The 19,732-nt window shown below is 37.1% G+C and overlaps 1 protein-coding gene and 1 long non-coding RNA gene across 2 annotated transcripts in view; both read left to right on the top strand.

Annotated features, from left to right (window-relative positions):
- The window catches only part of LOC148743472 (uncharacterized), a 43,355-nt gene extending 37,414 nt beyond the window's left edge, over positions 1 to 5,941 (top strand). The window contains exon 5 of the mRNA XM_088726491.1: positions 4,787 to 5,941. Within this exon, the coding sequence (XP_088582617.1) occupies positions 4,787 to 4,856 (70 nt within the window). The 3' untranslated portion in view covers positions 4,857 to 5,941. The remainder of the gene's footprint in view (positions 1 to 4,786) is intronic.
- Positions 5,942 to 15,658: 9,717 nt separating this feature from the next.
- Positions 15,659 to 19,293, top strand: LOC148743471 (uncharacterized). Its single transcript, XR_015995197.1, has 4 exons — positions 15,659 to 16,231; positions 17,282 to 17,353; positions 18,204 to 18,275; positions 19,009 to 19,293. It is a non-coding gene; the product is annotated as an uncharacterized LOC148743471 (long non-coding RNA).
- Positions 19,294 to 19,732: the final 439 nt, after the last annotated feature.

The following is a 19,732-nucleotide window of genomic DNA, read 5'->3' as shown; positions in this document are numbered from 1 at the left end:
GGTTAGTGAACCATGAAGGTAATGGAATAGGGTGAGAGGGTTTTCAATAGACTGGAATTTTCAAATTCAACTTTCTAATTTTTATCGGTGAATTTGTTTCATTTGCTAACGCGAGGTATTCTGGGTTGCCAACGTGGAAAGGGGAGGCAGAGAGAGAGCGAAATGTGATCGTCTTGGAAGGTTTTCCCTCTCAGGTGACAAATTTCAGGTTCCGTACTACCCACCTCGTTCGCTGCGCTTACGTGTTCGATTGTTTTTTGATACATTACAACTCGCGAATAAAAATCATTTGCGCGCACTTTATATGGAATAGTCTCAGTCTATATCTTACTGAAAGCAACACATTTCTGAAGGACAGAAAATACGAACCTTTCATGCATGAAATAGTCTACTTCGCGTTTTGCGTAAGACTCGCTTGCAACGTCAACTATTGCGCAATCGCATTGCATCACAAGTTTCGAAAAGATTTAATTATCTAATAAGCTAGCCCATAATCATGAGTGACGAACCTTACTTTTATGTTCACTATCGCGAGAAAGCGAGAACCCGAAGAGATATTTATATATGCTCAGTACTGACATTTACATGGCATGAGTTAGAATTCTCCTTATCTTGTGGTCGACAAGGAAATGAAAATTTTTCATTAAAAGAGAACACTAACAATCTGTTCAAATTTCCCTTCAGAAAATACTATGTTAAACAACCGCAATCCCTCTTTTTCGGCGAAATCCGTCTCGCAATACAAGAAAATCAGCTAAAAAAAAATGGATGTTTGCGTACCGCGTGGAAATCTGGGAGTGTACCTCACTCCCAGCGGTCTGTGTGATGTGATAACATCAGGTGTTCTTTTTAGCTGATTTTCTTGACTTGTGCAACGAATTTCGCCGAAGGGAGGAATTTCTCGTTGTCTAGCTTGTAGGTGTTTAACAAGTCCATTGTACATAAACGTATTCAATACTATTATTATCTGTGTCGGTATCGTTACTAATTCTTAATTACTCAAAGGCTGTTTTACGAGAACAAATTGCGTGGTGATTCAATTACTTATTACTCTAGAATTTCCGGCTACTGCAAATAATCTCACCATAACAACCCAGCTCGACTCGTTGCCTTGGCCGGCAGTTGTACCACTAAACCTGTTACCAGTTATTTAGACAAAATTATGGCTCCTAACGTGAAAACTTTACCATCAGGTATTAAAGACAGCAAACACGCACCTGAAAGTTTTAGACTTTAATTTTCTTGGTGAAGACAAACTTCTTTTGACTATGGATATTACATCTCTCTACTTATGCTGTCATTCCAAATTGCGAAGGTTTCCTGGGCTTCAAACCTTTTCTGATCAAGGCACTATTAAGAAACCTGTTTTTGTCGTTCCAGCGGGCCAGCATCGCGCCCAACTAATTGATCGACAATCAGCACTACAAACACCACATAAGGAAACTACTGACCGCATTCTATTCACTCTCACATTTCACCCTCACAACCACGCAGATAAATCCATCATTCTTAAAAACTTTAAATAACTTCAAAACGATTCAGAGACCGGTACTATCCTTTCACAACCCCTACTTATTTCATTCAAAAGCTTTAAAAACATAGGCAACTTTTTGGTCAGAAGTTCACTACAAACTAATGATCAGCCCGCAAGTTTCAAATGCACTCGCGCACGATGCAAAACTTTTCCTTTCATTCATAAAGTTAGAAAATATCGGGATCCAAACGATCAATTAAGATTACTGATCACTTCACGTGCACCTCCGCCAAAGTCATCTATTGCATAACTTGCACGTATTGCAAAAAGATATTCATTGCTGAAACAGGAACACGACCAGGTGACCGATTCCGAGAACACCTTCGCGACAGTAGAAAGGAATCACAGGGATGCATTAAAACCAGTCGCTAGACAGTTTAATCTGACTTATCATTCTAAGCAGCCTATCGCAGTCTGCGGCCTTTCCTTACAATGATGTAGTTCGAAAAGCTGCAAAACTCTAGAATAGAAGTTTATCTACCGAAGGGAGTCTTCAATAGCAACACCGAGTTGACCTATCTGTAAGTTTTAAATTAAATAATCAATGAACTCTATTTCTAAAGATTATATCGGTTTTGCTAACATTTACCCACCATATGCTGAGATTGGTTTTCATTAATCAGCGAAAATATATTTAAATTACGGCCGAGTGTCGTCAATCTTAAAGGGAGTAGGAGAGGATGATAACAGATATGGTTTACAGATTGACAGTCCCGAGCAGATAAGAGTAGTAACTCCTATTTGAAGCATCTTTGGGGATCTTTGCTCGCTCCATTCTCTCCTGGTTTCTCTTTCCAATTTTGCCTTCTAACTAAGCCGCACAGACAAACGTGAACAGATTTATTACACTTCCTCATGCAACTGTTTTGCATACTCTCTAACTCTTCTAGATCCCTGAACAATAACAAAATGAAGGAGTTGCACCATACTCTATTGAATCAGTCAGTAAAGCTTAAGCAGTTGTAAGTAAAGTGTGTTTTTCTTACCAAATGAATAAGCGCATGCAATATACTACACATTTTATGGAGAACGATAAAGATTTCTAGGTTAGATTATACAACCCTTGAGTATATGGTGGCACAAGAACTGATTACGAGCCGAAGTAAAATATAGGAGCTATTTGCATGATTTTTAATGATATTTAAAAAAGAGACATCTTAAGTAACTTATCACTGATGAAGTTAGCAATGCTTAGTTCTTGGAAACTGAGCTTCAGAGGTGGACTGGTCGAAATCTGTTAAATAGATGTTCATTAGTTAACAAATGGTAAACACCACACCACACCACAAGAAGCTAGAGTCACTCTCGACCATCGCCTTGTGCGACTCTTACGTTTCTCTTGTGCTTAGCCACTTCCCGCGTGCATCCATAACTCAATTGTGTACGCTGTGGTGTTTACCATTTATTTACGCAAGTCTGTCATCAAATGCTGTGTTTAAGCCTCAAAAAGGGAAATTAAGGCTTTAACAAACTTATTTTTTTCCCATATCATCTTTTATCGTTTTATTCAGTTTAAACTTTCTGAGATAACAATAACAACATTATCAAGTTTTCATATCTCGTGAATTGTTCACAGCGACACTTTTAGATTCTGGCGCGCCCAGAGAAGCAGAGAAACAAGAGAGAATAAACAAGAGAGAATAAATTTCTCTGACTATAAATCTTCTGAAGATTTATAGTCAGAGAAAATTCAACCACACAGGTAGGGAATTCGAAGAATCTCTTCATAACCCTCCTATCTGGCGTAAGGACATTTTTGAATGGTAATGAATTGTTGTTTTTTTATGAAATATACTGAAAAATGATTCTGGAAGTTCCCTATAAAGCCTCGATTAGGGACAGGAGTGTCTTAAAAAAAACAATGGCAATCTTCTTTGTGATTAAACTGCAAAATGTCGTTTTCAACTGCTTTTTATGAGTTAAACAGCCCCGCATCTGTGATCTGTCGTGGGATCCATAATATACAAGGCGCTTAACCTAAGGAAAAATGCGTTATCCATCATTTTACGCTATTTAGTCAAATGCTTCAACCCCACTCAACACTCAAACTTAATTCCCCCCAGTCCATCAGCTGATAACAGGAAGATGGCGTCCAAAAGAACAAACAAACGAACAAAAAAAAACCATAAAGAGCTTTGGCGGAGAAATGCACCGAAGCTCATCAATATAAAACTTCGAGAGCATTTTGACATATTTTTTTTGAGTTGTCGTTCGCTACAACTACTTTTTGCATCTAATTGCCAGTATGTACATCACTGGTCTTGAAATCGCCTGTCTTTTCAGGACATGATTTAACTATTTCGCTCTGGTTTTTTGTCCATTAATCAAGACGAACAAGTAAAAAAAGAAGAGCATGGCGATTATCAAGTTGGAATTGAAGAACGATTTAACCAGGAAAGTACATAATGATCTCATTATATCAGTATGAGAGCGATTTTCGCAGTAAGGAACACTACTCAAGCAGTAGTGAAAATAAGGCCTGAAAACAATTCAGGCCTGTACCGCACTCCACATGTATGAATTTCATATATTCACAAACGTTGATCTCATCATAATTATTACAATTATTATTATCATTTTTTTATTTACAACGTTTATATCAATATCAAGATCATTGAATACATTCAAACAATTGTATTACAGTTTCAAAAATCGTTTCTGCCCTGCTTTGTTCTTACATGAAGAGGCTTATTCACTCATTTATTTTTCTGTCTTCTTTGTGCAGCAAGGAGCTGAAATGATGGAAATTCAGGCTTTGGCAATGCCACCTCAGGAACGAGGTTCTTGATAACTCCTCTATATCTGTTCGTTGAACAATAACATAAAGTTAAATACCATAACGATTCATTCTGATAGTGTTATTGTGATCTCTTAACTTTTTCCCTTTCAACATCTTTTAGAAGAAGATCACGAAGGAAAAGATAACATTGAAGAAGATGATCTGGAATATGATACAAAATTATAATCATTGGTCGATGGAAGGATATAAAGCTAACAAAAGCCAAATCCTAAACTTTTTAGATCTAACCAGTAATTATATATTCCTACTTATGTTTCATTGTGATTATATCAGTCACGAGACTTCGATATCACGAGCCAGGATAATACGTCTAGCTCATAGAACTGTTAATTCTAGTAACCTGCTCGCCGTATAACTCACTGAAATTGCTAGGTAAGGTTATCTGAATATCAGGACTAAAAATTTAGGAATAGGTTTATCCCTGACATCTAACAAGATATTTCTTGTTGTAGTACACCATTGAACAACAAAGAGCAGTATGTTGGATTATCAAAGAATGGTGAAATGCAGAAAGAAGAATAATTCTATTAATAATATTTTTGTCGAACACAGTAAAGCAAGGATAGCTTCCTACTTTTCCTGGTCAGATCACGGGAAAATGTTTTTCAAGGCTTATCATTTCATAAAAATTGAGCTAACCGCCTCCCGGTTAGCTCAATGGATAGAGCGCTGGACTGATGTGCGGGAGGTCGAGGGCTCGGCCGGACCAACACTCAAGGTTTTAAAATGATTGAGAAGAATATGCTGCCTTTCTATAACATCAAGAAATGGTTTAGATATTCTAGTCTTCTCGGATATGAACAAATAAATGGAGGTCCCGTCTCCTGCAGGGTTAGGGGTAGGAGACGTTAATTTCCCACGCACGAGGTTACTGTGCGATGGATGTCCTCCCCTGGGGTGGGATGGGTGGGTTGTTGTCTTGCGTTTCATACATGAGCCTCTGGCTCGGGCAATATGGGTAACCATGCTCCACGTAAAGACATAAAACTTTGATTACTATTAAAATGTGATCTTGTTTGATACCACTGGCCTACAGATTCAATCGGTTGTTCTCCATGTTTAAAACCGAGAGACATATCCTTCCTTGACAGAAAATGGTAATAGATGATACAAATATTACTTAGAAAGAACAGCCGAAATGGTATTCACATCTGCTAGTAAATCTTAGCAAGCCTATCAATACTTTATTTCTCTGTCGGGTAAATACGATGATCTTGAGAAGACCTCTAGCGTGAGTAGGGCTACCCTAGAGAATCCTTATTTAAGCCATGTATAGGGGACAGACCGTAGTATTACGGCAAAGAAAATAAACCATCCACTAAGTGTATCTTCTACGTGGTTAAAACCGCTGGGAACTAATTATGAATAACATATATAGCCTCCGTTTATTTACTCCAAATATTATTGTTGATCTTGTGATTTACTTAATCAATTACTAATAATGTTGGAGCCAAAAATTTTAGGTAGGATATTTCAATTGTCAAGGATGGAAAAGTAGAAAGAAAGTAGCGGTTCAGCTGATACAGCGAAGTAACCTAACTATTTTGCAATAAGACTATTCACATTACCTATTGTCTTTAAAATCAGTAAAAGCTATTAAAAATCAATACCAATGATACATGAATTGTTTTGTGTGTTTTACCGAACAAGATAATAAGCGAAAGGGAGAAAAATATCATTGATGATTTAGGAAATTCTTGAGGGTCATCAAAAGCTCTTTTCTTGTCTATCGAAAATTTTCCCTGCAATCGTTCAAACCGTGGCTTAAGGAAAAGAATAAATAACCTGGTTGGCCTGTCAAACTCTGATCCCAATTTTTATGAAAAATTCACTTAAGTTGTCAATGCTGAACAAATTGCCACCTCGACCATACGATGCCAGCTACGCCACCCCACCTCCTCCCCTCCGCCTCCCCAAACGTAGTAAACGATCATTTAAATATGTTCCCTTCCTATCTATTTTTTCTGACAATCCTAAAAAAATGATAAAAAGATGAATAATGAAAAAAAAAAAATTTGCCCCTAACTTTTCTTGGTTAGCTCACTAAACGTCTCTTAGTTATGAAAATAACTTAACGGAAGTCGATGGAGATCCAGCTTTCTAAAGAGAGAAAAGGAGGCTATATACGATTTGAAGTTTAATTTACATAACACATTGCGATCTAGATATATATTTCATTTATTGTTATCAACAAAATGTGGTTTAAAGGAGGCTTAAAATATATTCCTGATGTAAATGAATTCATTTAAATAGATATGACTGAATATGATATATTTGGACTCAAATTAACGATGTTGGGTTTGAACAATTTTGGCCAAATAAAACACCCAGCAAGATGATAAAACGATTAATATTTTTTTTAAACCAGTATCAAAAGAACACCAATAGGTGTAGAGGTAATAACTTAAAACGTCCTTCTTAAAACAAAACAGCGTTTTGTTTTATTAAAGACTAAACTAACCTATCCCGCCTGATTGCAGGAAACCAATAAGTTTAAGATCTATTTAGTTGTGTTTGTTATTACTTGAAAATTTCCTATTCGATGTTAGGAACTGAACCGTGCGTACTGCAGGAATGGAATATAGTTATTATCTTTTAATTTAATGGACAATTTTCAATATATAATAGAAAACATTTTTGTTTTATTTGCATAATAGTTATGTAAGCGGGTTTTTTCTACTTTTTATTTTGAATATTAGATGATAACTTTAGAAATCATTTTGACATGGCGAAAAACTGTAAAGAAATAAACGTCTTTTGAAATACCAACCAACCTCTTAGCGAATGACACGACGAATTTTTTTCATTCTGATCCGTTTTAATTTCCTTTCATTACTGCTTTACAGGGTTATTTCTTAGTGCTTGTGACACTAGGTATGGCCCACTTACACTTTAAATTCGCTCTCAAGCACCTTAAAGTCATTATTTTGTCTCGCTTTGTATGAGCTTTGTATTAGGATCATATCTAGGGCCAAAAAATTTGAATTCCATATTATGCATTTGATGAACTCGTTCCACCTAAAGTCTTATGTTCTGACGAACACAAGAATTTTATTTACTACATATTTAACAACAGTTACGCTACTTGGCATATTATATTCGTATCTTTGGTATGAACAAGTTATTACAAATAGGGAAAGAACATAGGCCACGCTCCTTCCGGTGAGACGGGACTCGATAGAGCGGCGGAAATCGAGCTTAAGTGAAAACTTATCCAATAGCAAAAATCTATACTATACGCTGTATTTAATAAAACTGAGAGACACAACTGAACAACGGTTAGCTGAATATTGACTCTCGTTGAGTTATGATAATTTCTTCCCTCTGATAGTTCATATCGGAGCGGGGAGGGGAGGGGAGGGGGCAGGGGGATGGGGGCTGCGAAATTCTGGTTTCACCACCATTGTAGCCTTGGGGCACATTCTGTGATCTCCTGTCAAGCCACTTTCTGAAACTTGCCCTTTTCAAGGAGAGGGGTTGACTTATTCGAGCGCTTGCAACTCGTTACATTTTGTAAAACGTAAGAGTAAGCATTTTTGGTTTTTACTTGAAAAGCTGGTTATGTGTTGGTGACTCATGTCGATGATATTTATTAAAATGCAAAATTGGTTGAAGGCATAATTGCTGACGTTTTATGGACAGATGATTGAGAATGTCGTACATAGTGACTTGACTTGAATGGAAGGCTTGTTCATAAGAATATTCATATTAAGATGATCTGGAACAGCTGTATGCAGGCGAACTTTCTATATATGAATTTTTTGCTGTTTAAAGACCGTTCGATCCGTAAATTGAAGTGAGGGAGCAGCAAAAAAACATTTCAGGTATTTATTTCTTTTTGATGGCGGACCTTTCAATTCTAAAAAAAATATTGGTATTTGTGCCTACTCGATATTCAAATATTCAAGGCAAATATGAGTTACTAAATATGCACTCTCTTTATTTTAAAGGCTGATAAATAAATTCAGCGTCCTCAAGTCTGCCAACATCCACTGCACTTATCTTTACAGTGCCATAATTTTAAAAGTGACTATTGATTTTTTCCTACACCACTTTAAAAACTGGAATGATAATAAAAATTACAACATTTTCATGTTTTTATATTCAGTCAATTGTTTGCCGCGGCACGTTCTTTCAGGCGCGCATACAGAGACAGAAATACATGTACAAGGAGGAAGAAACGAACCTTAGGAGAAATTACATCGTTGGAGAAGATGTAATTGTAAAGGTAAGGGAGAAGCCATTTCTACAAGAATTTCTTTACAACTTTTCTTTTACGGCATAAGGATAATTTCGTGGTATTATGGTTATATAACTTGTTCTTATTATCAAATGCAGTGAAATATAACACCAGGAAGTTCACTTAAAAACCTTAGTAAAGCAAAGCAGTGCCATAAAAAAGAAACTTTGATATAGCTGCATCTCGTCGTCTTTAACTGCTTTGTGAGGAACACAGCCTCGGCATCTCTGATCTATAATGAGATCCGCTGACATACAAGGCACTTAACTTGGCGGAAAAAATGCATCATCCATCGTTTTATGTTACTCAATCCAATTATTTAAAAGTTGACTCAATATTTAAAACTTCCCCTCAGCCCATCAGCTAAAAACAGGAAGATGGTGTCTAGAAGGACCTTCTGGGGTTTCATTATTGCTTTCTGTAAGCACTGCTATCTTTTTTTTTTTAGAGTATCAAGTTAGGAGACTAAATATCTAATTTAAGCCAATTCTAGAGGATCGGAAATCGTTACTTTTTACCGACCTTAATAAGGGTTTTGGTCTAGTGAGAATACCTCACACGTCGATGAAATATTCCGGCCTGCGTAGGATACACTCGCGATTAAGCGAGTGACACACGCACCGAGGAGATACATGGCGCTGAAGCTCTGAGGGGGATACGAGAATCGATTAACTGTTCCCTGGTGATTAAAAAAAAAAAAAACAAAGAAAAAACATAGAAGCAATGGAGTTGACCTCCACTTCCCTCTCGAGTCCGAACTTCGTTATTCCGCGATCCATGAGAGGGGACGACCATTACACGTGAGCTCCAAACCATGCACGTGACGTATTACAGAAGTCAATTTGTGGGAAGCACTTGAGCAACTAAACAAAGACATAATTGCTTTTCTTCACTCAATTTTAAACTAAACTGTACGGAAAAAATGGTCACAAAAAATCCAGCCACATTTATTGTTCTTAGAAGAAAAAAATCTCTTTACTTGTCGTAGTTTGCAATGTCCGATAAAAGTGATACAGTTTCCTTGGTCGGTCATCCTTTGCTTTATATCAAAGCTATTGTTATTTCGTCCCTGTGTGATTTCATTTACTTACTAGTTTACTTACTAGTTTTCATAGACATAGCCAATCTCCACGTTGTCTTACGTGTATAACTTTGAATCAAAGCGTAATGTCGTCAGTCCCCTTAGACGTATCTGAACTCGAACTCCCATTCTAGATGGTACCTTTAAATAGCTTTGATAGAATTTACAAATTTCAAGACTTGGGCGAGGAACTTTCCTTCTTTTTCCTCTCATTTTCTATTGATTTTACACACAGATACGCTGATACCGGAAGTAAGCCTTCAGATAGTTGTCCCAAGTTTTAAAGCGAGCCAACTTTTGCAAGCTCCAAAAGGACATTATGTGGAAGTCACTTTCACCTTGGAGACTTTGCATCCAACACCATGCATTGATGATATATATCTTGAGGTTCGTGATGGAAACAACAAGTCTGCCAATCTTCTTGGAAAATTTTGTGGAAGGAACTTTTCTACTATTGTGAGATCCAGTGGACAGAACTTGTTTTTAAATCCGTCATATTACGATTCTCTTCGCTGGATAACTGGTTATTACAAGATGAGTTATTTTACCAATAACAAAGCAGCGAATAAAACCGGCAAGTATTGTCTTGATGAAAGTATCTGAAAATGAGATAACCATATTTGAAGTGCTTTTAATTTTTCTGTATTTGCTTTTTCTCTCTTAGTGGAGCCAAACTTGGATAAAGTGCTTAAGACTCAGTACGTTCTTTCCAACCATTCCTCGTCTTTATGGTGCCCAGCACAAGGTGCACCAGCACCATTCATTGTTTGGAGAAAGAATGGCATAGCGGTACAGAACAGTACAAGTGTGATGTTTCAACTAAAAATTACTGAAAAAAACAATGCCAAGTACAGCTGTGAAGTGAACAGAAAGGATGGTGTTGACATGAAAGAATTCCGTCTTGTCATCGAACGTGAGTATTTTAACATTTTGACATTTATTCATGCTTACACGGACACATTCAAAATTTCCGCTTCCAACCACATTTATCAATTAGCAAACAGAAAGGCCTTGACTGTGTTCTGTTCTGTTGTAAAGCACATAGAAATCGGCTAGAGCACGAAGGAAGTGTAGAGAGAAACACGGGACGTAGTCGACTATTAGAAAATCAAACTGCTTAAGGCGTTTGTCTTATGAATGAACGACATCCGAATTCACAGGGACAAGAGGATTTTTCGGGATGACAAAACCGTAAAACGCGTTTGTTGTCTCTGATATGGCCTTCCACTCCACGCATCAGAAAGATATAAGAGCAAGCTTTTAGTTCAGTTCACTCGAGAGGCGGCCAATCTTATTTCTGAGGCTAGCTTCACTGTGATGACCGGAGATTGCCATGATGAGCTAGCCGCGATGGAACTCAGCATGATTGCAGTCGCTCTGAAATCGTCACGATTTGCAAACATTTAACAGTTATACCAGTTTGATAAATTTTCAAGTTTCACCATTCCTCCTTTGTTCTCCTTTGTGTTAGAACATGAAACTATACATGTATATACTATACAAGTGAGAGTCATGTTTACTTGATATTACCGCACGTAAGTTTACAATCTAACTAAGCGTGACTACCTTCAAAACTCGGACTGTCTATTTTCCTAGTTCTTTTTGAGAATTTTCGTCTCTGCACACGTTAAAATAATGGAAACTACGGCACTTGGCACGTTTACAAACCGTTGTCTGTGCCATGTATTCGGTTTTATTTCGAAAAACACATGGAATGAATGATACGCAGACGTGCGCATACTTACAAGAACCAAGCGCATACACTACACTTTGGCTCTTCTGGTCCTACTTGCGTGCTCGCTTGTTCCAAAATTTTACTTAAAATTCACGAAAAAAAAACGCTATATACAGTACAAATTTGCAAATGGTGTGACAGCTTTAGCTCAGTTCCGTGCTCTGTACTCTAATAGAAAACGCCCTTTTAACCAATGACAGCGTGCGTTATATACGAACTTTACTATAAAATGCATTATGAAGCATGACAACGGGATTATCATCTTTCCTTTTTTTAAGGCTGTCCGGATCCTTGCCAATGTACAACCACATATTGGTTTATGGATATGATTACACGAGTTGGCTGCAAATACAGACAACTACAGTCCGTTCCAGATAAATTCCCTCACTCCACTGCGAGATTGTAAGCATTAAACTCTGATTTTGTAGTTTGATCCTACGACTGAGAGTAGTCGTTAAGGGATCCGAAACGTGGTTGGAATTCATCATCAGAGTGGAGAGGAGTTGTTTAATTTGGTAGCCGGTTGTTATAGATGTTATTCCTAGTTTTGTGTCTCTCTGTTGGCTGAAAACCTGATAGTCAGTTTAGATTGGTCGGCTCGATCTGTCCATAGGTCCATGTACTAAAATAAGCAAACAAATAGAGCTAAATAACAGCTTTTAATAGAACTGTACGAACTGTCCAAAATCTTTCCAAAATGATTTTTTCCAACAATCTGAAGTAATGAATTGTAATCAATCGAAATTCACTATTTTAGCAGATAAAAACATTATTTGTGGCGAGAATTTAGGAAAAAGTCAAACTCGGATCAAAGTAAACAGATCGTCTAAGCAAAGTTTGGAAGCGCTTTACTCTGCTTTGATTTTCGAACCAACTGGAAAAACATTTTCGAATTCGGGCTCATAGCAATGAACCGATCTTTTTTGAAAATTGGCCCGGAGTGAGATAAAAGTTGAAGTAAAAAATCGTCTGGCTGAATTTCTTTTCGATATGATCAAGAGCGCAAAGGTCAGAAATAAAAATTACATACTCGAACTTGAAAAGTTTATTACTTTTCAAATAAGACGTCAATCATTAATCGGCCCCACAGTTCCTTAGCACAATATGTGCTGCTTGACTTCACCCAGACTGTCTGCCGAAGCAAAACAACCTAAGCGTGTATAAATCGATTGAAAACACATCAGTAGTTTTCTCTTTGTGCTCAATTAATATCTCTGCATTTCAGCAAAATAAAAAACAACTAAGTTGTCGAATTCTGTTGTTTATAAACTTTAAGATGATATATATAGGGTGATTTTAGTTTCCTACTGGTAATCTGCTATGTGGGAACTGTGGTTCGCATGAGTTTAGAAAATACTCTACATAGTGAATGTGTAGGAAATAGTTGAAATGCGTACTTAAAGGAGCAAAATTGAATTCAAATGAATTATGATTCAAGATACAGACGACAGAAAGAGTATAAGATGAGATTTAAACTTAACTATGTTTTCCTCTCCAGCTATAGTTAATGGGGGTTCCACTGTTATAAATGAAAGCATAAAGTTCTCTAAGTGCAATGACTTTTGATAGCCGCAAGTGGATTATAAGTCGGTGGAATTGTTTTTTCGTGTGGGTGTCTAGAAAGGGGAAATGCTGAAAAAAGGAGGACCTACATTAATCTTGCAGGTGGTTGGCCTCGAACAACATCAAGAAATTACATGGTGATATATTCACTCCATTGACCAAGCTGCAGTTGCTGTAAGTGTGCAAACTTATTATTACTTAAATTATGTTATGTATCACAACACGTCTTTACATAGATTCCATAACACGCATACAAATTAGTACGTGGGTTAGAAGGTAGAAATTTAAATCTCAAAATCAAAAACCTCAACAACTTGGGAGAAATTTAATTTCAATTGGTTTAGTCTCAGAAGCTCAAGATCCAGTTTGGAGTTATGGATGCACTCGCTGGAAGTTTTAAGTGCACGAAAGAAGCGTAAGAGTTGCTTTAGGCGCAGTTGAGAGCAACTCTAGCTTCTTGGGTGCTCTCCAATCTTCGAAAGTGCATCTACAACCCGATATACGCACAGCTAAAGCACGAACCAATCTTTTTGTAACGCAGCATGAACATACACGTTGAGCAGGAAGAAAAAGAGTTTATTACAACGAGTCATGTTTACCAGTTAGTCGTACTCTACCCGAAAACCATTAATAAATGACAAAGCAAAAACGACCGTGAAATATTTAGAGACCAAATATTTATTCAACGAGCGAACTTCTTGCATACATAAAACCGCGTAGTAGATTCAGCATGAATCGCTGCTTACGAAAATTCACGGACAGAAAATTGCGCAGGTTTGTGTTGAAAATTTGGGAAATTCTAAGATAGTACGGTTTTTTAAATTAATCCCTCATCGCACAATACTTTTAGGACAATATTTATTTTTTAGAAGAACGAAGGGAAAACTTACAAATTTCTTGCATTTACGAGACCAGGGCGATTTACTTTCTTTGAACAGACCATAACCCCAAGGTAAAATCCTTTTCCGCTTACAGGACAATCAGCTTAATGATCTATCATCTGGAGTCTTCAATAACAACGTAGATTTCAACGACCTATAAGTAATCAGTTACAACCTTTAAGATCACATCGGTTTTGTTTACCTTCACGCCATCTACAAAATCCAACTTCCCCTTTTTAAATCGCAGTTCAAGTTAAAGAAAATGTCGTGAAGGTTATCTCTATCCTGGCTCGCCAAAAAGGTGTGCTCAAAGTCTCATTATTTATTGAATATGAGCGGATATGTCATTTTTCGTCCTCCACAAAGCGAGTAACAGATTTAGGTTCAGTCGTACATTAACATTGTGGGATGATCATATATCGACCTTTTGAAAATAATAGCAAAAGCGTTTGCTTGACCTGGACATAACACGAATAAATGGTAATCCTGACAGTAAAAAGGTTCGCTACAGCAAAAATACTCAAGAGTTAACACTTTTAACTGAATTCAGGGAAATATCTTCCCGTAGGAATTTGAATAAAAACCAGATAAAGGAGCTACCACCTGGAGTCCTTAATAACAACTCCGAATTGATTAAACTGTAAGTAACTGATATTCATTCCTCTGTTAATGTTGCTGAGAGTTTTATCTAATTATTATTAGAACATAGCTAGCAGAGTCGCGCAATTAAATTCATTATACGTGAGCGTGCTCAAAATCCCGATAGTGCACGCTGATAGCGTCAGCAAATCCGACTTCGCCAGAACTTTTTTTTTCGCGCGAGCGGCCATTGTTAGCGCGGGGAAAAATAATATATTTCGCGACAATAATGGATACAAACAGAAACTCGGCCTACTAGTCCGAAAACGAAGACAATGTTTCGACCTTTTCCCTTGGGCTAGAGCTCTTAAATGAGGCAGAAAGAGAGAAAAACAAAGGAAAAGGAGACTCGGAAACAGCGCCGTCACGATTCGCTTCAACTGATATTGTTGTCCATTTTTCGCGTCGGATTTGATGCACAATTCCACCGGCTATGTTCTAAAACAATTGCTTCATGCTTTCAGCATTGCACTATCGAGTTATGGAGCACGTGGGAAGTTTGGAGAGCACTCAAGAAGCTAGAGTTTCCCTCGGCTATCGCCTCGGGCAACTCTTACGCTTCTTTCGTGCTCTCCAAACTTCCCGCGTGCTCCATAACTCGATAGTGCACGCTAAAGCATGAACCAATTGTTAATCAGATATGATCAAGAAGGCCCTTAGGCTTAGTGGGTGTAGTCAGCCATAAAGAAAGTGAGACGGGTGGGACGGGTCACAGATAGATGGTATTGGACAGAAGAGAACAACACACCTTAGTTTATTTGAGTATCTTCTTAATTAAATAAATATTCATCTTCTACATCTCGGGGGTCTTCCTTTTGTTAACCCCATTTACTATTGCCTTGATAACTTTAATTTAGTGGTATCACAGTCAAATGCGAACAGGATTTATAAATTTCCATGTATTGACAATAGACCGTTTCAAAACTTGCAGGTGGTTAAAAAGCAACCAGATGAAGAATTTGTCAGGCGATGTTTTTACCCAATTAGTCAAGCTGCAGTGGCTGTAAGTAAAATGTCGTCTGTACAAATGCTTTATATCAACTTTTGCAACACCTACTCCCAGCACTACCCCCCTCCCTCTTTCACAAGTGATATTCCCCAATCTTGGATCCTTATATCCACTAAGATTAGTCTTCGCTCGATTTTCACTCAAGAAAAGAGAGTGTTTAATGGATGTTACCGAAGGCAGATGTAATTTGTTTGTTCATAAAGTCGAATCAGAAAACACTGAAAAGAAAACGTCCCACGCAGCAAATTATTGACACTGGTAAGTTGGTTTACTTAATTAGAACAAACCTTAAATCCAGAGTAAAATCCTTTTTCCGTTTAGTTTCTTAGTTTCTGTAGGTAATAAAAGTTTAAGATAACAAAGATCATTTTTAATTTTTTTTATAGGTCACCTATAATCAATGATCATGATTGGCCAATATAAGAAAAGTGGTCCATAAGATTAGCTCCCTCAAAAGAGAAGCTTCATGTGAAATATTTCTTTGGAAAATTAGAACAAGGGTCGTCTTAATGCCGAATAAAACACTTTGGAACTCAGAAGTTGTTATTCCTAAATTCTAAACTACAGAGAGCCTATCAGTCCAAGGAGTTTTTTCAGCCAGTTCAAAGTGATTAAAGTGTAGTAACTAAGTTTGAAAGTAGTTTTAACGACTTGTAAACTCTTTTTCTCCTATACAGACAACTTGGCAACAATAACCTAAAACAGTTGCCAGAGGGTTTGTTCGATGGTTTAAGGGCACTTAAACGCTTGTGAGTTAATTAAAGGAAAACCTCAATGTACAAAATAAAAATAGTTAAGATCTTTTGTGGAACAATTCGGATCTATGCAAACTGAAGATGGAGAAACTAACGTGTTTTTTAGAAAAAAAAAAGGGGAAAATGCAAAAATGTTGCTGTAATAGATGATATACCGTGTGACGTGCTAATTGGATGAATGGGCAAAATGATGCGCAGCAAGAATGTCTCCAATTACTAATCAATTAATAACAGCATAGTGGCACTCTACGACAAAAATAAAAACTTGTTTGCAAGCGATCTGCCACATACCTATCCAAAATTACCAGAAATTGGGTATCTGAAATCAGGTTGGAAACTCGACATAAAGAGACGATGTAACGAAAATTAACTGAGAAAGGCACTGACCTATTATATCTTAACTTTTAATCAGATGGCTACAACAAAACCAAATTGGAAAGCTACCCAAAGACGTGTTCAAAGATTTGACTAATTTGAATGAGCTTTGGGTATATGGCTAATGAAATGATAGGTCTTTATATTGTATTTACTTTTAATCAATTTTGCGCTCCTCCTGACATGGGAATAGTAACGAAGTGACCATGTCATACTCGTAATCCTGTTACGAGTATGCAGTGAATAACCTGGTCACTGATTGAAACAGACGACCATTTCGAAAGGGCTGTTCCTGGTTTTGAATCCCGCTCTGACCATTACGTGAAGCTGTTTCTCGGTGGTCCTGGGTTCCAGTGCTCGATCCCGTTTTCTGGTCTCAATCAATTGGAATTAGTAACATTTTACATTACATTTACATTTATTTGCTTCAGGATGCTTGAAAAAGCTCCTGAAAACCAACCGGACAAGTGTAATGTACTTCTAATTTAAAAACGTGATGGTTATATAGCATATAACAAAGTTCTGATTTAAATTTAGCGCTAGAGTTCCTCAACAAGATACAAGTGGACTGTTTCCCCGTCCTGTTTTCACTTGTTATGCGAAAAACATACCAGGTGACGTTATTTTGTTTCTGAAAGTTCTAATGCAATGATATGTTATACCTTTCAGGGGTCTGTCTAATAACAAAGTCGAGTTTCTGCCACAAGAAGTATTTAGCAATCTATCAAGTCTCACAAACCTGTAAGTCACCAAACAAGATGTCTTAGATCTTAGTATACCTTTTGTCATCAAAATCTAAAGGAAGGATTGCTTTGCTGTTAAACACCAATTGCGTTTTTTTTTTTGCTATACACTTACAAGAATCATTTCAGCGTTCTGCTAACTGTTCTATTATGTTGCTGAGAGTTTTATTTAATTATTATCAGATATGATCAAGAAGGCCCTGAGGCTTAGTGGGTGTAGTCAGCCATAAAGAAAGTGAGACGGGTGGGACGGGTCACAGATAGACGGTATTGGACAGAAGAGAACAACACACCTTAGTTTATTTGAGTATCTTCTTAATTAAATAAATATTCATCTTCTACATCTCGGGGGTCTTCCTTTTGTTAACCCCATTTACTATTGCCTTGATAACTCTAAGCGTTGTTGTTATGAAAGAGGTGGAGAGGTGGAGAGATGCAAAGACATACTATTTACAAGATAAGACAAGAAATAAGTAGAATAACTGTGTGGGAAAAAAAGCAAAGCGAAAGGTACGAGCAGGACACTATGTGATGCGCCTGCCCAAGAAACTGAAGTTTTAAAAATTGAAATATACGCATCTAAAGAAACAAAGAAATAGAGTTACAGATGGTGATATAGGCAATTCCAGGGGATGAACCACGAACGCACCAAGTCCACAACAAAAAGTGATATTAAAAAGGGCTTATACTTGTTTTATAAAATTATTTAAAGAACCCTCAAGCGTTCCCGGCTCAGCTTTAGATGGGCCACGCACTTTAAATCTTATTTTACACCAATATCACAGTCAAATACGAACTGGATTTATAAATTTCCATGTATTGATAATAGACCGTTTCAAAACTTGCAGGTGGTTAAAAAGCAACCAGCTGAAGAATTTGTCAGGCGATGTTTTTTCCCAATTAGTCAAGCTGCAGTGGCTGTAAGTAAAATATCGTCTGTACAAATGCTTTAAATCAACTTTTGCAACACTTACTCCCAGCACTTCCCCCCTGTTCCCTTTTTTCCTTACCCTATTGATATTCCTCAGTTTTCGAACCTTATATCCACTAAGATTCGTTTTTGTTTGCCTTTCATTCAAGAAAACAGAGAGTGTTATGGATGTTACAGAAGGCAAATTTTATTTGTTTTGTTTTCCATAACTTTATCTCGGCCACATTTTCTTCAGGCTTAATTCATGGCGTGGAAAACAGGGCTGGGGATGGTGTTTAAACCAACTGTCGTATTTGATTGATGAGTCAAGCTACAGCCGCTCTAATTACAAAACATCATTTTCGTGACAGCATTGTACAACTCTTAAATATACGCTTGGTGCTTAAGTTATAAAGAACATTGTAAAGAATATTTCTTCTCCACACTCGCCGTCAAGATGTGCTCAAAATCTCATTATTTGCTGAATATGAGCGAATATGTCTTTATGTTAAATGAGTGTCGTCAACCACAAGGCGAGTGACATAGGGTCAGGTTCATTTGTAAAGTAGCATTGTGGAATAATCCTACATCGATCATATCAGAATTATAGCAAAAGCGTCTGTTTCACCTGAACATAATTAGCACGGATAAACTGTCAATTTGACTGAAAGAAATGTTCGCTACAGCAAAACTACACAAGAGTTAACACTTTTAACTAAATTCAGGAAAATATCTTCTCGTAGGAATTTGGGTCAAAACCAGATAAAGGAGCTACCACCTGGAGTATTCAATAACAACTCAGAGTTGGTCGGACTGTAAATAATTGAGATTCATTCCTTTGTTGACATTGCTAAGAGTTTTATCAAAGTATTTACTAGATATCATCAAGAAGGTCCTCAAGCTTAGTGGGTGTAGTCAGCTATAAAGAAAAGTGAAAGGGTCGTAGATGGACAGTAATGGACAGAAGAAAATGACATACTTTAGTTTATTAAAGTATTCTGTCAATTAAATAAATAAATACCTTCTTAGATATGTCGGGGTCTTCCTTTTGTTGACCCCATTCTCTCTTTCCTTGATAACTTTGCTTTATTTGAATAAATGTGGCTGGTATGAAAGGTGGGGAGAAGCGAAAACATACCTTTTACAAGATAAGAAGAAATAGGTAGGGTAACAGTATGGGAAAAGAAATAAAATTAAAGATAGTGACATAGACAGTACCATGAGATGGACCACGAACAAACCAAGTCCACAACAAAAATTGATATAAAAAAAGGACTTAATTAATTTATAGAATGATTTAAAGAACCTTCATGCGTTCCCTCAGCTTAAGATGGGCCTCGTACTTCACCTTTTTTTGTACGTCAGTATCTCAATCAAACGCGAACAGGATTAATATATTTCCACGTATTAGTAATACGTAGTTTAAAACTTACAGGTATTTATACGACAACAATATCGAGAACTTGA

This window comes from Stylophora pistillata, chromosome 1, assembly GCF_964205215.1.
Source record: "Stylophora pistillata chromosome 1, jaStyPist1.2, whole genome shotgun sequence".
NCBI classification, from domain to species: Eukaryota; Metazoa; Cnidaria; class Anthozoa; order Scleractinia; family Pocilloporidae; genus Stylophora; species Stylophora pistillata.
Note: the sequence above shows the minus strand (reverse complement) of the source record. Positions and strands in the feature narration are given on the sequence as shown.